We start from the raw sequence: 24,861 nt of genomic DNA on the forward strand, positions 1-24,861 counted from the left end.
GGGTATATACTATTTCTCCAATGACATCTTTTTTATGGGGCAGAAGGATCTCTCCCCATGAGGACTTATGTCCTAGGGTTATTCTCACATGCAACTAAATTTGTCTTAATTGATGTCAATGATTTGAGATGTTATGTAGCTTACTATAGGCAGGTTTTGTGAGACATTCTCCATGTTCCTGAAATTGCTGGTCATGGTTCTGGAAAGGCTTTATGGGGGAAGTGGCACATATGACTTAGCCTTGAAGGAGGAAAAGGACGTCAATAGGCAGCGACTGATGATGCTTATTTTACACAGGGAGGACAGTGTATACGAAGGTAGGAAAGAACATGATGATCTATCAATCATTAGTGAGTAGTTCATTTTGACCAGAACAGAATAAGTAAAGGGACATACTGTAAAATAAAGCTAGGAAGGTAGGTTAATGCAAGGTTGAGCCAAACTTTCAATGTTAGATATGGAATTTTTGTATATTATTTGATAAGCAATGGAGGGGACACTGAAGTTTTTTGAGTAGGAAAGCAATATGAGCAAACTTATGTATAATTGGAAAGAGTAATTTGGCAACAGTGTAGGTTAAAAGATTCAGTGAGGAAAGATTAAAAAGTAAAAGAGTGACATTTTAAAAATTAAAAGATTAAAAGTAAAAGATTAGTACTGTATACATGGTGTCCCTGAACCATGGCAAAATGTAATTGGGAAAAACAATAAAACAAACAAAAATAGCACACAGCTAGTGTTAATATGTGGTTTTCTAAGTCAATATGGTGTGCCAAAGATTCTTCTGCACTGGTTAGTGGTTTTTAGTGGCCCCCTTTCTATTTGAGTTTTACATCACTGGTGTAAAGGATGAATTGTGGAAGGGAGAGCTTGACTGGAGATAGAGAAACCAGAAGGCTATTATATTAGTCTAATCAAGAAAAAGAATCTTTTATTCCAGTTAAGACTGTCATCCCTTGAGATCTGGAGTTGATGTTCCTGAAAGTCCACTTTTAGAGGTCTTTCTAGTTAATTAACCTGGTCCTATTGATTTTTTTTTTCTTTCCTTTCCTTTGCAGAGTCTTAGATCACATTGTCCAACAGCCTGATATTTCTCACCTAAACCCAGGAGCCTTGTGCCTTCAATGCTCTCACTTTTCCAGAGTCCCCCAGAACAACTTTCTACCAGGTGTATTTCCCTGGACAGTGTTCTAGAGTCAAACATCATCCCTGTCTATTGTCATTATTTGTCCTTTGTTTCTGAAGAGAACTAATGACATCATGAGGGTGGATTTAAGTGAGGCGGTGTTGCACAAAGTCATCAACCTCACTCTCTTCCAGAGTCACCCTATTCTAGTGGCAAGACCAAATTCAAGATGATCAGTGATGGTTCAGGATTCAGTCAATGACTTTGGTTCCTTCCATGTTTAACTAAGCTCTAAGCACTCCACAGCACCTGCTTCCATAGCCTTCCCTTTTATCTCTGATCCAAAAGCCCCATCCCTTAGTTTCATGCTCTTAAGAAAGTACTAAATGGAAGGAGCCAGTGAGTGGGTAGAAGGAATGATTGGATAAAGTTGTCATATTAAAGGTACCTGATTTGCAGGCTAAAGATGTGGAGTTTGAATCCTGACCCCATCTCTGTGTGATTCTGGGCAAATAAGTCACTTATATTCTCTGGGCTTGTTTTCCTCATCTGTAAAATGAAGATCAAGGTGATCAAGACTAAGACCAAACTGTGGACCAACATGATCTTTAAGGTCCTATCCACCTCTAAGTCTGACTACAGTTAAAAAGTGTGCTCATGTCAACTAAATGTATGCAAAAGATTGGTATTTGATAACTTTGTTGAAAATAAAAATTAGATGTAGCATCCATTACCTAACAAATGTACTTGTGGGAAATTCTGAGTTTGGTAAGAAAGGAATCTGCACCCATTTGTTATACCATTTACCTCCTATGGGAGCAGCCAGGTGTCAAAGTGGATAGAATGCCAGGCCTGGTAGTCAGGAGGACCCGAGTTCAAATTTGAATTCAAACACTCAGTAGCTATGTGTCTTAACTCTGTTTGCCTCAGTTACCACATTTATAAAATGATCTGGAGATGAAAATGCCAAACCATTCCAATATCTTTGCCAAGAAAACTGAAAAGGAATCACCAAGAATCAGAGATGACTGAAAATGATTAAACAACAAATACTTCCTCTGAATTCCAGCCAGAGGAGAGGTTTAAGCACAGAAGAAGAAAAACTCTAAAAAAGATAAAACAAAAGAGAATGGCAATTTGTCTCAGTTGTGGAGGACAGATAAACTTCTTTCAGTATAAGAGATGAAAGAAATTACTGAGGATAAGAGGCAATAAGCAATAAGAGATTGCTAGGCATGATAATGTATAAAATAATATATGCTACATGTAGAATATAGTTTTTGTGCCACTAAAACAATATTAAAATTTTTAATATTGCAAAAATATTTTTGGCAAATATATAAGAGTACAAATGGCATTTTAAGCATATAACCCATGTACATTAAAAAAAAAAATCTAAGTGCCAGGCAGCATGCTAAGTTCCAGAAATACAAAGAAAAACAAAAAAAATAGTTTTTGATCTTAAGGAGATTATAGCTTAGTGGGGGAAGTACATGTAAATAACTAGATACATACAAGATAGATAGAACATCTCAGTGGAAGATAATCTGAGAGGGGAAGGCACTAGCGGCTAAGCTGACCAGGAAAGACCATCTCCAGTAGGTGGAATTTGAGTTTTGTTTTGAAGGGAGCTGAGAAGCAGAGATGAGGTGGCAGAGCATTCCAGACACAGTAGGCAGCCGGGACAAAGGTATTAAGATAGGAGATGGAGTGATGTGGTTGAAGAACAACTAGTAGGTCAGTAGAGCTAGATTGTGTAGTGATTGAGGCAGGATTGGGGAAATTTGATGTAAAAAGATTGGAAAGATCATAAGGAAACATAATGTAAATAATAGATTTGTAAATGTAAATAAATAAAAATTGGGGAAATAATACAAAAAGATTATAGCCAGGTTATAACTTTAAGTGCCAAAGAGAGGAGTTTATATTTGATCCCAGAGTGAACTGGGGGGGCCAAGGAGCTAGATGATACAGTGGCTAAGAGTACTAGGTCTGTAGATGGGAAGACCTGAATTCAAATCCTGAACCAGACACTGACTAGCTGTGAGACTTCTCTCAGCCTCAGTTGCTTCAGCTATAAAATGGCCACAATAATAGCATCAACCTCCTAGAGTTGTTTGTTTGTAAAGTGTTTTGTATATCCTAAATTGCTATGCAAATGTTATTATTAATGTGCTTTTAAAAAAATCACCCTTTTTTCAGCTGAGGGCACCTGACTGGGAGTGGAAAGAGACAAGGCAGGGAGACCAGTTAGAAATGATTTCATTTAGGGGCAGCTGGGTAGCTCAGTGAGTTGAGAGCTAGGCCCTGAGATTGGAGGACCTGGGTTCAAATTTGACCTCAGATACTTCCTAGCTATGTGACTCTGGGCAAGTCACTTAACCCCCTCTGCCTAGCTGTTACCAATCTTCTGCATTGGAACCAAAACATGGTATTGATTCTAAAATGCAAGGTAAGGGTTTGGGGAAAAAAATAGTCCAAGTACTGGCTGGGTTCTCTGGATTTTCATGACTGTTACCTCTTGATTCTCCTCCTCTGTTTCACTTTCCTTTTCAGTCGCTTTTGCTAGATCATCATCACACCCTGAATTGTGGGTATACTCTAGGACTCTGTTCAGGTTCCTCTCTATATTTTTTCACTGGATGACTTCATCAGCTATTGGGACAAACCTGGGATTTATATGCAAAATTGGGATTTCTATACAAACTCCCAACTTTAACTATCTCCTAAATTTCATTCCCAAATCATCGACTTTTGTTCCTATTTCGATTAACTATTTCAATATAACCATTTCCGTCATAATCTTTTGTATTTTATTTTAAGACATTATTTATCACACTCACACATGCACACACAGACACACACACACACACACAATGTTAAGAACCCCCCAATCCCAGAAAATGATCTAGGAGTATAAAACAAGGGAAAACATATGTCAATCATCAAGGCAATGGCTATAGCAGAGAAAATTATTAAGCATACAAGTAAGACAGATGGTAGGATCTCAGTTAATCAAAGATTGAATTATAAAGAACAAAGGATTTGAGAAGCTAACAAAAATATTTTGAGGTGTAGAGAAACAATCGTCTTTGTTGCTGATGACGGAGGATCATTTTGGGAGAGCAAAGAAGCAATGTCTGGCTATCTAAAAGGTGTCATTCATCAAGATGGAAAGCTTGACTCCAAATTGCCACACTTGATCCTAAGGTTTTCTTCTCATGCTTTGTTTAGCAGATCTTTTCTCAGAAGATAAACCTATTTGCTTCATCAAACAAATGTTTGCTCTAATCATTCACAAAAAAAAAAGGTTTTACTGGACAAGTTAATGTTTATAATATATTAGGCAAGGATAGTAGACCTCAGCTGGGTCTTTGTTTATAGATACAGGAGAGGCAAATCTCTAATCTCATTCATTTGCACATTTATTCACTCCATTCATTCATTCATTCATGAAATTTTTATAAAACATCTACTATGTACAAGATAGTGTGCTAGACTCCACAGGAGATACAAAGATAATAAAACAGGGTCCCTGTCCTCAAGAGAATAGCCATGACACACTAATAGAGGACCAGTTGTTCCACACATGAGGATTATGTGATATTCCCATGATTCATCACATTTCATGTCAGAATTCACAATCATCTTGTTTTTGAAACCCAGTCAAATACGGTTAGCAGACAATTTCCTGTGAACTCTCTCACCATTCAGCATTGTCTTATATTTTAGAACATCTAGAATAGGCATTTATAAGTAGGCAACTCTTACATCAGGGTAACTATCACCTTTTTCCTCCCCTGACTTCTAGTACAGGCAGTCACTGTAAATATTCAGGACCACTAGAATGTACAGCAGAGTTACAGTAAAATCGGCTCATTTTCTTTCCAGATTTCATGCTTTCTAGCTTTTGGGAACTCTAGGCAACCTCAATGGAAGTGGGGAATAGAATGGGGAATTGGACTTTAGACAAGATGTACATAGAGTTTGACAAATTGTAAAAATAACAGGTTTTATATTAATTTCATTAGGTATTTTACTTTATATAATATGTATACTATACATTAATATTATATTATCATCTATTATGTATAATACACAATGATATCATATTACTATGTCAGGCACTTATTATTTTTTATTATAAAGATCTATAATCTTACTTTATTTTATAGGCTTCTTCCCCTACAACAGTGTTGGAAATAAAATCAGTTTCCAAGCCCTCCTTTCCAAAGATAAGCTTATTTTGATGTCAGTAAGACCATGGCTCTCCTTAAAGTGACCTTCACCAAATACAAACGGAATAAGCTCGCACAGATACTATGGATTCTCAACTGGTTGTCTGTGATGACAGGAATCATTCTCTTCAGTCTTGGTCTTTTCCTAAAGATTGAGATCAAGAAGCGAATTGAGGTGATAGTCAAGGGAGAAATCAGCTCAACCTCCAACATGCTCATCTCAGTGGGTCTCATTGCCTGCGTCATCAATTTCCTTGGCGGCAAGATCTGCTACGACTGTTCAGATGTGCACAGGTACAGACGCTGGCAGCTGGTCCTGCTTCCCTACATCGTCTTTGCCTTCTGTTTCACCTTCTGCCTCCTCGTGGGTGCATTTATGTGCTACACTACAAGGAAGGAACTAGAGGAGTCTTTGTATTTGGGTCTGAGAGAAGCCATAAAGTTTTACAAGGACACAGACATCCCAGGACGTTGCTTCCTGAAGAAGACCATTGACATGTTACAGATTCGGTTTCAATGCTGTGGCAACAACAGCTTCAGGGACTGGTTTGAGATCCAGTGGATATCGGCACGGTACCTGAACATGGCATCAAGGGAGGTTGTGGAGTGAGTATGTGATGGAGATAGAGAGGGCTTTACCTATAGAGGGGAGGGAAGAGGGAAGTATGATCTTAAATACATGGGGCAGCTGGGTGCCTCAGTGGATAGAGCACCAGGCCTGGAGTCAGGAGGACCTGTGCTCAAATTTGGCCTTAGACACATTCTGGGCAAGTCACTTAACCTCAATTGCCTAGCCTGTACCACTCTTCTCCTTTAGAACCAATACTTAGTATCAATTCTAAGACAGAAGGTAAGAGTTTATTTTTTTTTAATTTAATTTAATTTTTTTATAGAAGGTAAGAGTTTTAAAAAAGGAAAGAAAATAAAAGAAATTTACATTATGATCTAGTAGGTCCTGACAGAGAACCTAGTCTTCTAGTAGCTTTTTGTTGGCAGTTTCCATTCTGGACCATAGGCTGGTTCTAGGAATAGTTATCAGGAAGGGAAGATAGTTTAGAGGACATGTATAGTGGAATAGTATTGGGATTAAGATTAGAAAGATCTGAGTTCAACTCCTATCTCGGACATTTCCTACCTGTATGAACTTGGGGCAATAATAATTAATCAAAAAACATTAAAAAATTTTTTTAACATTATTTTTTAATTATCTATTTCAAACATTATTCCTTAGTTACAAAAATCATCTTCTATTCCTCTCATCTCTCCCCCTACCCCTCCCATAACAGACGCAAAATTCTACTGGGAATTACATGTGTCCTTGATCAGAACCCATTTCCATGCTGTTGGTATTTGCACTAGGATGTTCATTTAGAGTCTACATCCCCAGCCATATCCCCCTCGATCCATATAATCAAGCATTTGTTTTTCTTCGGTGTTTTTACTCCCACAGTGTTTCCTCTGAATGTAGATAGTGTTCTTTCTCGTAGATTCCTCCAAGTTGTTCAGGGTCATTGCATTGCAACTAATGGAGAAATCCATTACATTCGATTGTCCGACAGTGTATCAGTCTCTGTGTACAATGTTCTGCTGGTTCTGCTGTTTTCGCTCTAGATCACTTCCTGGAGGTTGTTCCAGTTCACATGGAATTCCACCATTTTATTATTCCTTTGAGCACAATAGTATTCCATCGCCAACATATACCACAATTTGTTCAGCCATTCCCCAATTGAAGGGCATCCCCTCATTTTCCAATTTTTTGCCACCAAAAATACCACAGCTATGAATATTCTTGTACATGTATTTTTCCTTATTATCTCTTTGGGGTACAAACCCAGCAGTGCTATGACTGGATCAAAGGGCAGGCAGTCTTTTAGTGCCCTTTGGACATAGTTCCAAATTGCCCTCTAGAATGGTTGGATCAATTCACAACTTCCACCAGCAATGAATTAATGTCCAGACTTTGCCACATCCCCTCCAGCATTCATTACTTTCCATAGCTGTCATGTTTACCAATTTGCTAGGTGTGAGGTGATACCTCAGAGTTATTTTGATTTGCATCTTTCTGATTATAAGAGATTTAGAACAATTTTTTATGTGCTAATTAATGGTTTTGATTTCTTTGACTGAAAATTGCCTATTCATAACCCTTGCCCATTTATCAATTGGAGAATGGCTTGATGTTTTTTACAATTGATTTATCTCTTTGTAAATTTGAGTAATTAGACCTCTGTCAGAGGTTTTGTTATGAAGATTATTTCCCAGTCTATTTGCCTTCTAATTTTGGTTACATTGGTTTTGTTTGTACAAAAACTTTTTAATTTGATGAAGTCAAAATTATTTATTTTACATTTTGTGACTCTAAGTCTTGCTTGGTTTTAAAATCTTTCCCTTCCCAAAGGTCTGACATGTATACTCTTCTGTGTTCACATAATTTACTTATAGTTTCCTTCTTTATGTTCAAATCATTCACCCATTCTGAGTTTATCTTGGTGTAGAGTGTGAAGTGTTGATCCAAGCCTAATCTCTCCCACACTGTCTTCCAATCTTCCCAGCAATTTTTATCAAATAGTGGATTTTTGTCCCAAAAGCTGGGATCTTTGGGTTTGTCATAGACTATCTTGCTGAGGTTACTTACCCCAAGTCTATTCCACTGATCCTCCTTTCTGTCTCTTAGCCAGTACCAAATTGTTTTGATGACCACTGCTTTTTAGTATAGTTTGAGATCTGGTACTGCAAGACCACCTTTCTTTGCATTTTTTTCATTATTTCCCTGGATATCCTTGATCTTTTGTTCTTCCAAATGAACTTTGTATGGTTTTTTCTAATTCAGTAAAAAAGATTTTTGGCAGTTCGATGGGTATGGCACTAAATAAATAGGTAATTTTGGGTAGGATGGTCATTTTTATTATGTTAGCTCATCCTACCCATGAGCAGTTAATGTTTTTCCAATTGCTCAAATCTAGTTGCAGTTGTGTGGAAAGTGTTTTGTAGTTGTGTTCATTTAGTTCCTGTGTTTGTCTCAGCAGATAGATTCCTAAGTATTTTATATTGTCCAGGGTGACTTTGAATGGAATTTCTTTTTCTAATTCCTGCTGCTGAGATGTGTTGGAGATATATAGAAATGCTGATGACTTATGTGGGTTTATTTTGTATCCTGCAACTTTGCTAAAGTTGTTGATTATTTCCACTAGCTTTTTAGTTGATTCTCTAGGATTCTTTAAGTTGACCATCATATCATCCAGAAAGAGTGATAGCTTGGTCTCCTCATTGCAATTTTAATACCTTCAATTTCTTTTTCTTCTCTAATTGCTACTGCTAGTATTTCAAGTACAATGTTAAATAATAGAGGTGATAATGGGCATCCTTGTTTCACTCCTGATCTTATTGGGAATGCATCTAGTTTATCCCCATTGCAGATGATGTTAGCTGATGGTTTTAGATAGATACTATTTATTATTTTTAGGAAAGATCCTTCTATTCCTATACTTTCTAGTGTTTTCAATTGGAGGACTGAGGAAGAGTTACAGGGGATAAAGAAGGTTTTGCAACAGGGAATGGAGAAGTTGAAGGGACAAAGGGAATATGGCTGCTGGTGAGGTAAAAGGAAATACCCCTGCTGAGAGGCTATCTTTGAAGAGAAATGGGCCACCTATGATAGCCTGAGGGAATGTCTTCTGTATTGATTGATATTGAAGATACCCCAGAGCAGGTAAGCACAGACCCTCCTGAGGGAAAAGCCTCCCCCCAGACCAAGGTTGCCCAGCGGGAGTCCAATAAGGACCCTGTATAGTTGAATGTCTGTCCTAAGGTGCAGCTCCCTCTATGTTTCCCTGAAATGATCGTCCTCTTATCTGACTACAGTTATTTAAATAAAGATGAATTTTAATACAAGTTTGGATTGGGAGGTATCAGGGAAGAGGGAATTGGGATTTCCCTAGATTGGGTTTGAGTCTCTCTCAGCTTTTGAGCTGAGGCCAGGCCTCGCAGGCTGATGGAGGGTTTCTTTTATTCCTGTCTATGTATATCTATGCTAGCCTTCTTAAGTTCAAAGTCTTAGCAGTAGACAGCAAGAGGAAGAAAAGGTTCTGACCTTTCTGAGAAAAATAATAAAAATTTTTTAAAAATCAAAAAATATATAGTTCACAATCAACACACTGTGTTACCCAAGGAAAGGAGCAATAAAAAGTTTTCTCTTTTTTTTTTAAACCCTTACCTTCTGTCTTGGAGCTAAGGCAGAAGAGTGGTAAGTGGTAAGGGCTAGGCAATGGGGATCAAGTGACTTGCCCAGGGCCACACAACTGGGAAGTGTCTGAGGCCAGATTTGAACCTAGGACCGCCCCCCCTCCCCCCATCTCTAGGTCTGACTCTCAATCCACTGAGCTATGCAGCTGCCCCTGAAAAGGTTTCTTACCAAAATGAGATCCATTTCCTTTTTAACTTGGCCATGATCCACAGTGTGAGTGCAAATGATTCCCAGCAAGTAACAGCTTTATAAAACAGTAGTACAGCTAATTCACATTCAAAGAAGTACCAAAATCCCCCAAATTACAAGAGCCCATTTAATTACAATAGCAAACAAACCCCTATCATTAGGATTCACATGAGTCTTTATAGCTACTTGCAGTGTGAAATTAAAAAAAAATCAAACCCCAAAAAACCTTTGAAACTCATGGATACTCATCACAAATTCTCCAGATCTAGCCAATCTTTCAACCTTGGCTGAGATATTTTTAACAAAGTCTATTACTGCCATCATTCCATAATGTGGCAGGAGGGCCCAGAAAAACTTCTGTCCTGCTGATGAAAACCTTTTGGGTCTAAAATGTCACCAAGAGTCTAAAATTCTGGTGGACATAGATTAAGCTGAAGAATTAAAAGTTATCCAGAAGCTACTTGGGAAATACCCCCTCTTGGGAGCCATATAGAGATACCACACCCTCTAGGAAAACCTCCCCACCTCATGTATGAGACTGTAACAGCTGTAAAAGGCATGTCTTTATATGTCTCATCCATTACATTTTTTTTAAACCCTTACCTTCCATCTTGGAGTCAATACTGTGTATTGGCTCCAAGGCAGAAGAGTGGTAAGGGCTAGGCAATGGGGGTCAAGTGACTTGCCCAGGGTCACAGAGCTGGGAAGTGTATGAGGCCAGATTTGAACCTAGGACCTCCCATCTCTAGGCCTGACTCTCAATCCACTGAGCTACCCAGCTGCCCCCTCCATTACATTTTTTATAAATGCAGAGGTGGAGAATACAGCAGTGCTATAGTGCTTCACTTCAACTACTAAATGGATCCTAACCTCTTATTACAAGCAACTCAAAGGCAGGCAAATAATCAGTCAGAGGCAGTGGTGCTCCTATATAACATGAAAAATCACTTATGAAGACCCCTTAAAATCAATTAAAATTTTTAGATCATTAAATTCTCCAAAGGTTTTGTACAGGTTGTAACTAGTTTGATGGAGACCATCCATCATCACCTATGTGACAATTAACAGGCAAAAAGGCTGTTTAGGTAACATGTGACCTTGATGGATTTAGTAACAAAACCCAGCATCCATAAGGACCTATGGTTTTGCCATGGAAAAGAGTTTATTTAAGTTGACTATGGGTTTTTACAATGATATTTTCTCCAGTCTGTCATATGAGGAGGTACAAACAAAGACATATAACAGAATATATAGTTAAGTGACCAAAACACAGTAGCTGAAAATGACAGTGTAACAGAATAGTATAGATGAGATTAATATGTGAACTTAAAAACAAAATTAAATCTTAAAACAATCAGCAAATACAATATATGTGACAGGATACAAGCACCGAGTTCAAGAATCCTTTTTTCCAGTTCTGATAGCTGCATTACAGAGACTTCTTCACTATTTAGAGGGGAACAAACTGAAACAGTTAGCAATGGAGTCTGAAAAGCTAAAAATTCACCTCCAGATTCTTTACGGTTCCTTCCCCTTCCCAGTATCATCATCCATTTGTATTCCTTTGGTCACACTTCTGGTGTTCCCCATAACCACACTGAGCACAGTGTGGACAAACCCCATCTTGGATGTGTTGCAGACTGGGCAGGCCAAAAATGGCAAGGGGGTGTAGGGAGATGAATTTCTCCCCTGAATCTCAGGATTACTCAAACTAATTGCAAGGACAAGTGCACCCAAGAATGGTAGGAAGACACACCAAATTTTTTAGCTCTGTAAGCTCTGTAATGCTCTCCTGGAATGGGAGCTATTTGAGATAGGCAGGAAACTGGGCCATGCTTGTAATTCTACTTATTAAATTGGTTGCAAATTTACTTCCTGTTTGGAAGAGTAACCTTCCTTCCCCTCCCCCCTAGAGTACAAACACCAGGTTGCTGCTTGATTTCCCTTCCATGTGGGCAGGGAGTTAAGAGGGTAAAAGTGTCTCCTCAGGTAAAAGCCTTTAGGAGACTAATTGTTGCCTAAAAGAAACACACTAGGGCTTCCAAGGCAGCAAGCAGCAAGCACTCAGCTGTTAGCAATGTAAGGGAAAGGGGGGTTTATACTTTACCAGCCTTGTGAAAAGTGGCTTGCAAGAACCCCCAGCCAGTGTCTGGTCAAACGTGGAAGGCAGCAACAGCAGTGGTGGCAGGAGCAGGAGTAGCAGTGTGGCAGAGGCTTTTAAAACTAATCTATATTTTAAAATTGTTCTACAACTTGGAGCAGAGCTGAGGTTCTAAACTTCAGACTTCTGGTTGCCACAAATAGAAGATTTAAATTAGTATGCAATAATTCCAAGTATTATATTTATAAAGTTTACTAATAATCTAAAAGAAATAGAAATTCAAACCTAATTATCTAACAAAAAGTAAATCCACATGAGTAAGTTCTCCTGCCTCTCCAAAAACCCTGCTTCAGCAGCTGAAATTATAGGAAGAGAGAAAGGTGGGGCTACACAAAACTTATATCCTCCCTATGTTAGCACATAATGTGAGAAGGAACATGGAATGCTGGGAATTGGAGCTCTGAGGAGCAGATTCTAATTACACTTGGGGAAGGCAGCAGACAAACAAATCTAGGCAAAGCAAGCTATATATAAGATAAATAGGAAATAATTAACAGAGGGAAGGCATTAGAATTAATAACAGCTAGCACTTATATAGTTCGTTAAAAATTGTTTTCCTTAATTACATATAAAAACAATTTTTAACATTAGTTTTTTTTTAAATTTGAGTTTGAATTCTCTCCCTCCCCACCATAAATGACAAATATTTTATATAGATCATAAGTGTGCAGTCATGAAAAACATATTTCCATATTAATCATGTTATGAAAGAAAACACAGGCCAAACACAAACACACACACACACACACACACACACACACACACACACACAATAAGGAAAATGAAAAGTAGTTTCCTTCAATTTGCAATCCAACTCCATCAGTTCTTTCTATGGAAGTGGCTAGTGTTCTTTGTCATAAGTACTTCAGAATTGTCTTGGATTACCTTGTTGCTGAGAAATAGCTGGTTGTCACAGTTGACCATTCTACAATATTGCTATTACTGCATACAATGTTGTTCTGGTTTTGCTCACTTCACTTTGTATCAGTTTATGTAAGTCTCTCCAGTTTTTTTCTGAAAATGTCCTGCTCAACATTTCTTATAGCACAAGAATATACATAACAATCATATATAACAATTTCTTTAGCCACTTATTTAGTTCTTTAAGGTTTGCGAGTAATTTGTGAAATTATCTCATTTAGTTTCTCAATAACCCTGGGAGGTAGGTGCTATTACTTTTCCCATTTTACATTTAAAAGACTGAGACGGAGAGATTAAGTGACTCGCTTCAGGTCACACAATTAGTCTTATGTCTGAAGTCAGCAATTTACTTAACCTCTCCCAGACTTGGTTTCTCCATTTCAGAAGGGTTGGATTTAATACCCCCAATGTCTCTTTTAGCTCTAAATCTATGATTATCCTAATTCTAATCTCACTGCCTCAAGATATCTCTTTCCAGAATATGTAGAGACTCCCACCACAAAACAGATTATATAGAAAGTTAGAGAGCCCATAATTTAAAATAGAACTCTACAAAAATTTCATGTTTCTGAAAGGGATTCTACTCTTCTCTAAAAATTATTGTGTGGAATGACTACCAGTCATATTTCATTTATAACCATTCTATGGTGGCAGCAGGGTGGCTCAGTGGATTGAGAGCCAGGTCTATAAATGGGAATTCCTGGGTTCAAATCTGGCCTCAGACACTTCCAAGCTATGTGTCCCTGGGCAAGTCACTTAACCCCCATTTCCTAACACTTATGGTTCTTCTGCCTCAGAACCAATACATAGTATTGCCTCTAAGATATAAGGTAAGGATTAAAAAAAAACAAACAACCCCAACATTCCATTCAGCTGAAAGGATGCTATAACCACATTACCTTTCATAAAGGCATATCAGAGCATGTTGATTATGATCATCCTCATTCAATTAATCTGTAATCCTGCATCTATGGTGAGATGAATTAGTCAGAAATCCATCCATTTCAATGGGAGCATCCTGCACATCATAGAAAGGGAAAAGAAAATAATATAGGCTAGAAGCTCTTGGTAGCAGTGACTGCACATTCCCAGGCCTTTGCATGTTGCCAAGTTAGGAGTTTGTTCTTTTTATTTATTTATTTGGTTACATGTAGAAACAATATTTTGAACAATTGTGGAAACAATTATTTTCCCAATTACATGTAATAATAATTTTCAACATAAGCTTTCCTAAATTATATGATCCAAATGATCTCCCCTCCCTTCCCTTTCCTCCCCACCACTGGAGATGGTATTATCTTGCAAAACTAACTTCCATATTGGTCATTGTTATAAAGAATACTCATATAAAACCAAAACCCTAAAAGAAAAACTCAAACTAAAGTGAAAAATATCATGTTTTGATCTATATTCTGACTCCAACAGTTCTGTCTCCAAGGTAGATAGTGTTCCTTGTCATAAGTCTTTCAGAATTGTCCCAGATCATTGTACTGCTGAGAATAGCTAAGCCTTTCACAACTGATCATCCCACAATATTGCTGTTACTGTCTACAATTGTCTCCTGGTTCTGCTTATTTCATTCTGCATCAGTTCATGGAGGTCTTTCCAGCTTTTCTAGAAACAACTTTTGTAATTGTGTTAATACAACTCTGGCATTTGTTCTGGTAAATAGATTCCCAAGTATTTTATATTGTTGAGAGTTAGAAACAATTTTTGACAATTGTTTTCTGACATCTGAGGATTCAGATTTTCTTCCTTCTTCCCCCTCTCTCCCTCCCAGCAGTGTCTGATACAGGTTATATGAGAAGGAAATAAAGAGATGGCATGCTTTGATTGGCAATCACAGGAATCTGTTCTTTATGTCCTCTTTGAATGCTATGTGTGTACCTCAAGGGCTTTCACTAAAGGAGCACTGATGCCTCCAAAGTTATACCCGCCTAGATTCCTCTCCATATTGTCAGGAGTGAGTCTTAGAGGCGTGCATTGTATTGGTGGCCAGCTCTTTAATATCTTATTCATGTTTTCCAAGTAATAGACATTTCAGTCAGCAAGCAGGATAGAAATAACCATTTTGTGCAACCTTGAATTTTTGTCACATTGCCACATAGGTGTGGGTATTTATCTTTTTGAGCCATCCTCCCAGGAAGGAGGCACTTCGATGTTTTGTTGTTCACGGTTGGTCTGACTCTTTGTGACCCCTTTTGGGGTTTTCTTGGCAAAGACATGGGAGTGGTTTGCCATTTCCTTCTCCAGCTCATTTTATAGAGGTAACAGGGTGATGTAACTTGCCCAGGATCACAACACTACTAAAAGTTTGAGGCCAGATTTGAGCTCAGGTCTTTCAGACTCCAGGCCCAGTGCTTTATCCATTGCACCATCTATAGGGTTGGTTGCCTGTACCTGCAATAGATAAGTCTCACAACTTTTTTTTTTTCTAAACCCTTACCTGCTATCTTAGAATCAATACTGGGTATTGGTTCTAAGGCAAAAGAGCATAAGGGCAAGGCAATTGGGGGTTAAGTGACTTGCCCAGGGTCATACCATTAGGGAGTATACATTTCACTGCTTTTAAGGAAAGGAAGAATAACTTGGGTCTTTGTCCCACCAATCCAGTTTGAGTCAGTGAAGAATTTTCAGACTCTGCATCTCCTCCTTTGAGAGGTGGGGGCGGGGGGTAGGTATCTCCAGTTACTCAAGGAGAATGAAAATTACCTTTATGCAAATCATTTGTTTCTTTTTTCTTTCCTTCTTTTTTTTTAAACCACTGCCTTCCATCTTAGAATCAATATTGATTCTAAGGCAAAAGAGCAGTAAAGACTAGGCAATGGGAGTTAAGTGATTTGCCCAGAGTCACAAAACTAGGAAGTGTCTGAGACTGTATTTAAACCCAGGACCTTCCATCTCTGGGCCTGGCTCTCCAGCCACTGCACCAGCTAGCTCACCCCGCCACCCCCCCCCCCCCCATCATTGTTTCTTGTTGTTTCCTTCACTGTAGCCGGCTGAAGAATAACATTGATGGGAAGTTCCTGGTGGATGGGGTACCTTTTAGCTGCTGCAACCCCAGCTCCCCACGACCTTGTATCCAGTACCATCTCACCAACAACACTGCCCACTACAACTATGACTTTCTCACTGAGGAGCTGAATGTTTGGATGAGGGGCTGCCGTGAAGCACTGCTAGATCACTATTCCTACATCATGCGCTCCATCGGACTCGTGGTGCTTATCATCTGGTTATTTGAGGTAAGTACAATTCCCCAGAAAATATGCTCTGGCCAAAAAAAGAAAAATCATAAGTGCCCCACAGTTATAAGTGGGTTGTCCTAGTTTGTCCTAAGATCTGTGTGTGTCAGATCCTCTTCATCCACTGTGCTTAGCACAGAGCTTGGCACATAGTAGATGCTGTATAAATGCTTATTCTCTTTGCCTTCCTTCCTTCCATTCCCAAACCATCAGCTCTTTCTTTCTCTAACTTTTCCCACTATAACTGTCCTCCTGGCAACATAGTCATCATGTTGATTTTAGCCATCAGGTAGTTTATAGGTCATATCTACAGAAGAAAAGAGCTGGGCAGGCAAAAAAAATGAGCAAAAGAAGTTGAAGGGTAATTTGTAAGTGTTGAAAGAAAAGGAAGGATAATAAAAAGAACTTTAAAAGATTAAATTAGGTAACAAAAGGGAGAAAACAAATGAGGAAGTCAAATAAAGGACAAAACCAAACAAAAAATACAGGACATGAGAAAAATAAAAGGGAAGGTTTTTTTTTAAAGTACATAGGAAAAAATAAAAAAGGTGAAGAGAGGGAAGGAAACAAAGGAGGGAAAGAAAGAAGGGAGGAAGGGAGTAAAGAAGGAAGGAAGGAGTACTCTGCTAAGTACTTTATGAATATTTTCCCATTTGATCCTCCCAATAGACCTGGTAAGTATTATTATCCCTATTTTCAGTTGAGAAAATGGAAGCAGACAAAGGTAAGTGACTTGACCAGGGTCATACACCTAGAAAGTAGCTGAGGCTAGATTTGAACTATGGCTCAGTGCTCTATCTGGTTGTGAAAAGAGATAAGAATGGAAAGTCCCAGTTCAGGAATGATTGTGTTAATCAGTTGGGCTGAGTAGATGAATTGGAGAAAGAGCTCAAAAAGTTTATGCATTAGTTGGTGGGTTGAAAAGTTGGATTGACTGAACATGAACAAGAGAAGGTAAGTGTGTCAGAATGATTGCCCTCAGAATGAATAACTGCATCTGGTTGTCAAGGATAGGATGAACTCTGCTGGGGGAGGATATGAATTTAAAGGATTAAAATCCAGGGGGCAGTTAGGTAGCTCAAAGGGAATAGAGTTGGGCCTGGAGACAGGAGTCCTGAGTTCAAATCTGGCCTCACACTTCCTAGCTCTCTGACTCTGTGCAAATCACTTAATCTGCATTGCCTAGCCCTTACTGCTTACCTAGCTCTTCTGCCTTAGAACCAATACAAAATATTGATTCTAAGACGGTAGGTTAAGGGTTTAATTTTTTTTAAGAGAGAAAAGCCCATACATGGGGAAAGAATGGGTTCATTCTACTAGTGACTTGACACCTGTTAAGTGTCAGTGCATCTTTGTTGGTCTCTCTTTACAATGTGGCATTTAATTTGTTAATTGTTTCTGTGTAGCTCTGCGTTCTCACTGGTGTTCGATACCTGCAAACATCCTTGAAGAATGTACCGCTGGATGAGCCCGAGTTGGATTCTGATGGGTGGCTCCTTGAAAACAGCTTTGTAGAAAGTGTCAAGTACAATTTGAATTTCATCAAAAACCTTGGAAAAGCTGACCAAGTGTCTAATGTCTCTGAGTTGCCAAATATCAATAAGGACATCTAAAATAATAACTAGGGGCCAAATAATTCTGAAGTCTCATTCCCTCTAACCAGCTGAGCCTAACTGAGGATTGTTGGATAGATCATTTTCCACACTTACAAAAAAAGTTGTCAGTGGAAGAAATGGGATATTTGAATAGGAAGAATGACCCCGGCCATAAACCATGAAATGACAAATTCAGTGGATGAGACAGTTCTTGTCTATCTCTTCTTGTCTCATTTGTCCTAAAATGAAAATACTCCTTTCTGTCTTTGCTGCCCCAAGGAGGGTCCTTCTTCCTCCACCACACTCACCCAGACCCCACCTGTAACTTTTCTGCCAATGCTCTATTCTCTTACCCCACCACCCTGTTCCTGACTCTCCCTTCTGTGCTACTGAAAAGAACAGGATATTCCCCCTCCACTTTGACCCATAGGATCACTCTTTTCTGATGATGGACTGCTGGGAGCCATCAGGCCATGACCCCTTGACAGAGTCACACGTGGTAGCTAAGTAGGCCACAGAGTGGCCCTTGGAAGATGTGACTGCCCACTCAGTCCCCCTTTCATGACCTCTCTCATCAATGCCCCTTACCTATGGAATTGACATAATTATTCTTCTTCCTAGTCTCAGAAGGAATAATGCAAGAGCAAAATACCTGTACCCTAATTCCCCAAAACATCACCAAAAGATCAGACCCTCAAACCCAATACCAAAAGACTATCATGGGTTAACTTTTACTTAAGTACATAATCCCCAGTGAAACTGCAGCTACAGGCCAATTCCAAAACTTTCCCCCTCACAGAAACCTATTCTCATGAAGCCAGCATACAAATCAATCATAAAGACCCATATAAGATGTACAGGTACACTACAGGTACACTAAACTTCAACATGCCTCAGTGACTCAGCTTCATAAACCAGTAACTTGCCAGTGAGAAACTCCCTAGTAAACCCCCCAAAATGATAAATCTAATATTAAATCTGAATTGTGTTCCTAGTAGCCCTCAACCTCAATGATATGATTGTTGAATTGTCCTTTAAGAATTTCTGATTAATTGCGCGTCGGCTGTGGGAGAGGTGGGGGGAGGGGGGGAGGGAAGAAAAGAAAATGATCTTTGTTTCCAATGAATAATGTTTGGAAATGACCAAATAAAAATTAAAAAAGAAAAAAGAAAAAGAAAATAGAAGGGGGGGGAAGGCCCTCCTAGCTGTAACTTTTTTTGAGGGGGGGGATAAAATTCTTGGATTTTTTCCAGATCACCAAATTGATAAAGAAAATAAAATTATTGTACTTCAAAAAAAAAGAAATAAATGCTAATTTCATTCATCAAATGGCTAGACTAAAATAAAATCTTAAAGCAAATATAAAAAAATAACTTCTGATTAATTATTCCTTTTATTAAAAGCAATAAGTAATTTTCCTTGATTGTTTATAAGTCCAAAAACTCCTCACAAGGTAATGAGAAAATTAAGCCACCTGTGAAAAAAATCATTCATCTTGAGTGAAACCTTTATTCTGTCAAGAACCTGTAACCACAATACAAGAAAATAGAATGTTAATCAAGTGATTTGTTAAAAGTTAATGTATCACTTTTCCAATTATCTCCATGTAGACATGTGTGCTAGGTAATGTATTTATGTGCCAAGAAAATGGGTATAAAAATAAACATCAAGCCTGGGGATGGCGGAGCAGCTATCAGATGCAAAGCATTCCCATGGCCATAAAGATACAGCTGTCTTCTGTTTGTTATTTTCTTGACTGATCATTTGCCACCTGTCGGGAACCCCTGGAGTCACAAGTGAGGCTGGACCTTGCCCATGACAATGGACCAGTCTCCAAAGGTTGCCCAGCCTGTGGGACAAATTCCCCAATGCCCTCCGAAAACTCCTGGTCCTTGGTCCTGGGACTCAACTTTCCTATCTGTGTTGTGCCTTCCAATTAGAGTGCGAGCTCCTTGAGAGCAGAGACTGTTTTCCTTCTTTATCTGTAACTTCAATACAATAAATATACTCTCTTTGTCTCTCTCTCTCTCTCCCTGCATCCTTGCCCCTCAATTTGACTCTATTGGAAATAGTAAAGTCTAAAATGAAAGCTTGTTGATTTTAAGGTGACTAAAATATTCTTTCACTAAGCCATCTTCCAAAGCATCATCCCACTATGGAAATGACCTGGGTTCTTAAACAAGCATCTTCAAGCATAATTCTGGCTTGTTTGACCAACGTAACTCCAGTCCCAAAGTCCTTTGGTTGGGGACTCTCTCCTCATTGATGGAGATTCATGCATGCTTTATGCCTGTGTGAGCAGTTGGGAGGAAATGAGTGTGGGATGGAGGAGAACTCTTCGGTACTCTAGGAGTCTCTTCCTTTTTTGCCATTGCTTTGGGTATTTCTGGCTTCCATCTTTGAAAGATAAGATGAAAAATGTCAACTTACTTCAGGTTGCTGAAGGGAAAGACTAATAAGAAGCCAATGTGAGAGGAGCTGGTGGTCTCTATCACATCCCTATCCTTGGCTTCTTACATTGGAGACTTTGGGGGAAGTTCCCCTTGGATGAGATCTAGGAAACTCTCTCTCAAAGGCTTTGAGTACAGGTCACAGAACTGGCTATCATTTAAGGGTCACTCTAGCTAAGTTTTGAGAGGCTCATCACTAGAAGAGTGAACAGCAGGTAATAAATTAAAATAAATGAAAAAGTCATGTAGTTCATGAAGTCCATTGAAGAAGTCCATTGAAGTCTTTGAGAATAGGGACTGGAGTTTGTTTTGTTTTTTTACTTTGTATCCTCAGAGCATAATGTTTTATAAATAGTAGGAGCGTAACATATGCTTGTTGTCTTGCTTAACTATTAAGGTAAAGTTATGATCTGAATTAACTAAGATAAAGTCAGGGAAGAAGGGATTATTTTTAAACCTTTATCTTCTGTCTTAGAATCAATACTGTGCATTGGTTGGTTCCAAGGTAGAAGAGCTGTAAGGGCTAGGCAATGGGGGTTATGTGACTTGCCTAAGGTTGCATATCTAGGAAGTGTCTGAAGCCAGATGTGAACCTAAGATCTCCTGACTCCAGGCCTGGCTCTGTCTACTGAGCCAACCTAGCTGCCCCCTGAAAGATGAGATTCTTGAAGTAAATATTCCAAATAATAATCAGTTTCACTCTCATTCCTCTCCAGGCTGACTCCTGACTCTAAGTTTTCTCTTACATGCCATAGAAACCTCTTTATCTTGGATGCTCACTTCACACACTTGGAATACCTTCTGCTCCTTCAGTCTCTCCCTTTGATTGCTGGTTCCTCCCAGAATCTTGGCTTAGGTCAACCGTGCATTTCTTCCTTCTTCTCCAGGGTGCTCTGGACTCTCCATACTTTCTCTACTCAGCCTTCCATCCCTCCTCTTCTTCTTTGCTTCCTTTTTTATGGGTTGTCTTTCCCATTAGAATGTAAACTCCTAAGGCTAGGGTCTGCCTTTCTTTTAGCTTGCATTGATATTCCTAGTACTTAGAAGAGTGTCTAGCACATAGTAAATGCTTGCTGACAACTTTTTAAATTGAATTTCTAATTTCCTTAAACACTGGTTAAGATTTATTATTTCTTTGCCAGTGACTTTGCATATCTAAGTCCATATTCTTGCATATTCAATGTACCAAGTCTCCAGAATATAGGGGAGGTGCTATTAGCCTTTCTAGGCAAGATATGAGTCTCTAATTCTCCAAATGGGATTAATGAGATGAGCGGCCAAGACACAGCACCTGCAGAAATACAGAAATAAGTATAGCTCACTAGAGGCCTCTTTGGCCAGTTTGTCATCACTGATAATTCCACAAAACAAACTACTTCTTCTTGGGGAAAACACATCTTCTTTCACAAATGTAAGAGTTCAAGACGGTATATATATATATATATATATATATATATATATATATATATATATATTTTTTACTTTTAAACATTATTTTTATTTGGTCAATTTCAAACATTATTAATTGGATGCAAAAATCATTTTTTTCCTCCCTCCCCTTCTGCCACCCCTCCCATAGCTGACGTGCGATTCCACTGGGTATGACATGTGTCCTTGATCCAAACCCATTTCTATGTTGTTGGTATTTGCACTAGGATGTTCATTTAGAGTCTACATTCCCAATCATATCCCCTTGGCCCCTATAGTCAAGCTGTTGCCTTTCCTCGGTGTTTTTACTCCAGCAGTTTGTCCTCTACTTGTGGATAGTGTTTTTTTCTCATAGATCCCTGCAGATTGTTCAGGGACATTGCATTGACACCAATGGAGAAGTCCATTACATTCGATTGTCCAACAGTGTATCAGTCTCTGTGTACATTGTTCTCCTGGTTCTGCTGTTTTCGCTCTGCATCACTTCCTGGAGGTTGTTCCAGTCTCCATGGAATTCCTCCACTTTATTATTCCTTTGAGTACAATACTATTCCATCACCAACATATACCACAATTTGTTCATCCATTCCCCAAATGAAGGGCATCCCCTCATTTTCCAGTTTCTTTTTTTTTTTGCCACCACAAAGAGCACAGCTATGAATACTCTTGTACAAGTCTTTTTCCTTATTATCTCTTTGGGGTACAAACCCAGCAGTGCTATGGCTGTCAAAAGGCAGGCAGTCTTTTAGTGCCCTTTGGGCATAATTCCAAATTGCCCTCCAGAATGGTTGGATCAATTCACAACTCCACCAGCAATGTATTAATGCACCAACTTTGCCACATCCTCTCCAGCATTCATTACTTCCCTCTGCTGTCATGTTAGCCAATCTGCTAGGTGTGAGGTGATACCTCAGAGTTGTTTTGATTTGCATCTCTCTGATTATCAGAGATTTAGAACACTTTTTCATTTGCTTATTAATAGTTTTGATTTCTTTAACTGAAAACTGCTTATTCATGTCCCTTGCCCATTTATCAATTGGAGAATGGCTTGATTTTTTGTACAATTGATTTAGCTCTTTGTAAATTTGAGTAATTAAACCTTTGTCAGAGGTTTTTGTTATGAAGATTGTTTCCTAATTTGTTGCTTCCCTTCTGATTTTAGTTACATTGGTTTTGTTTGTACAAAACCTTTTTAATTTGATGTAGTCAAAATTATTTATTTTACATTGTGTGACTCTAAGTCTTGGTTTTAAAATCTTTCCCTTCCCAAAGGTCTGACATGTATACTATTCTGTGTTCACATAATTTATTTATAGTTTCCTTCTTTATGTTCAAGTCATTCACCCATTCTGAGTTTATCTTGGTGTAGGGTGTGAGGTGTTGATCCAAACCTAATCTCTCCCACATTGTCTTCCAATTTTCCCAGCAGCTTTTATCAAATAGTGGATTTTTTGTCCCCAAAGCATAGACTGTCTTGCTGAGGTCATTTACCCCAAGTCTATTCCACTGATCCTCCTTTCTGTCTCTTAGCCAGTACCAAATTGTTTTGATGACCACTGCTTTATAATAAAGTTTGAGATCTACGACTGCAAAGACATCTTTCTTTGTATTTTTCCCCTGGATATCCTTGATCTTTTGTTCTTCCAAATGAACTTTATTATGGTTTTTTCTAATTCAGTAAAAAAGTTTTTTGGAAGTTCAATGGGTATGGCACTAAATAGATAAATTTGGGTAGGATGGTCATTTTTATTATATTGGCTCATCCTACCCATGAGCAGTTAATGTTTTTCCAATTGCTCAAATGTAGTTGTAGTTGTGTGGAAAGTGTTTTGTAGTTGTGTTCATTTAGTTCCTGTGTTTGTCTCAGCAGATAGATTCCTAAGTATTTTATATTGTCCAAGTGGATTTTGAATGGAATTTCTCTTTCTAATTCTTGCTGCTGAGATGTGTTGGAGATATATAGAAATGCTGATGACTTATGTGGGTTTATTTTGTATCCTGCAACTTTGCTAAAGTTGTTGATTATTTCCACTAGCTTTTTAGTTGATTCTCTAGGATTCTTTAAGTTGACCATCATGTCATCAGCAAAGAGTGATAGCTTGGTCTCCTCATTGCCAATTTTAATACCCTCAATTTCTTTTTCTTCTCTAATTGCTACTGCTAGTGTTTCTAGTACAATGTTGAATAATAAAGGTGATAATGGGCATCCTTGTTTCCTGATATTATTGGGAATGCATCTAGTTTATCCCCATTGCAGATGATATTGGCTGATGGTTTTAGAAAGATACTGTTTATTATTTTTAGGAAAGATCCTTCTCTCCTACACTTTCTAGTGTTTTCAATAGGAATGGGTGTTGTATTTTGTCAAAAGCTTTTTTTGCATCTATTGAGATAATCATGTGATTTTTGTGGTTTGCTTGTTGATATGGTCAATTATGTGGATGGTTTTCCTGATAGTGAACCATCCTTGTAGTCCTGGTATAAATCCCACCTGATCATAGTGAATAACCCTCGTGATGACTTACTGGAGTCTTTTTGCTAGTATCCTATTTAAGATTTTTGCATCTATATTCATTAAGGAGATTGGTCTATAGTTTTCTTTCTCTGTTTTTGGCCTGCCTGGCTTTGGCATCAGTACCATATTTGTGTTGTAGAACTCCCTCTTTGTTTATTATGTCAAATAGTTTCTATAGTATTGGGATTAGCTGTTCTTTGAATGTTTGATAGAATTCACTTGTGAATCCATTAGGCCCTGGGGATTTTTTCTTAGGGAGTTCTTTGATGGCCTGTTCAATTTCTTTTTCTGATATGGGATTATTTAAGAATTCTATTTCTCCTTCTGTTAATCTAGGCAATTTATATTTTTGTAAATATTCATCCATATCACCTGGATTGGAATATTTATTGCCATATAATTGGGCAAAATAGTTTTTAATGATTGCCTTAATTTCCTCTTCATTGGAGGTGAGGTCTTCCTTTTTATCCCTGATACTGTTAATTTGATTTTCTTCTTTCCTCTTTTTAATTAGATTGACCAGTATATTGTCTATTTTGTTTGTTTTTTCAAAATACCAACTTCTAGTCTTATTTATTAGTTCAATAGTTCTATCACTTTCAATTTTATTAATTTCTCCCTTAATTTTTGGGATCTCTAATTTGGTTTTCTTCTGGGGGGTTTTAATTTGTTCACTTTCAAGTTTTTTTATTTGCATGTCCAATTTATTGACCTTTGCCCTCCCTAATTTGTTAACATATGAACTCAAGGATA

The 24,861-nt window shown here is 38.3% G+C and overlaps 1 protein-coding gene across 1 annotated transcript in view; it reads left to right on the forward strand.

Moving 5' to 3' along the window:
- Positions 1–17,933, forward strand: part of LOC100010706 (photoreceptor outer segment membrane glycoprotein 2-like) — a 50,841-nt gene extending 32,908 nt beyond the window's left edge. Inside the window, exons 2-4 of the mRNA XM_003339451.3 lie at positions 5,302–5,970; positions 15,874–16,120; positions 17,527–17,933. Coding sequence (XP_003339499.2) covers positions 5,390–5,970; positions 15,874–16,120; positions 17,527–17,733 — 1,035 coding nt within the window. The 5' untranslated portion in view covers positions 5,302–5,389 and the 3' untranslated portion in view covers positions 17,734–17,933. The remainder of the gene's footprint in view (positions 1–5,301; positions 5,971–15,873; positions 16,121–17,526) is intronic.
- Positions 17,934–24,861: the final 6,928 nt, after the last annotated feature.

Source organism: Monodelphis domestica, chromosome 1 (assembly GCF_027887165.1).
Source record: "Monodelphis domestica isolate mMonDom1 chromosome 1, mMonDom1.pri, whole genome shotgun sequence".
Taxonomy (NCBI): Eukaryota; Metazoa; Chordata; class Mammalia; order Didelphimorphia; family Didelphidae; genus Monodelphis; species Monodelphis domestica.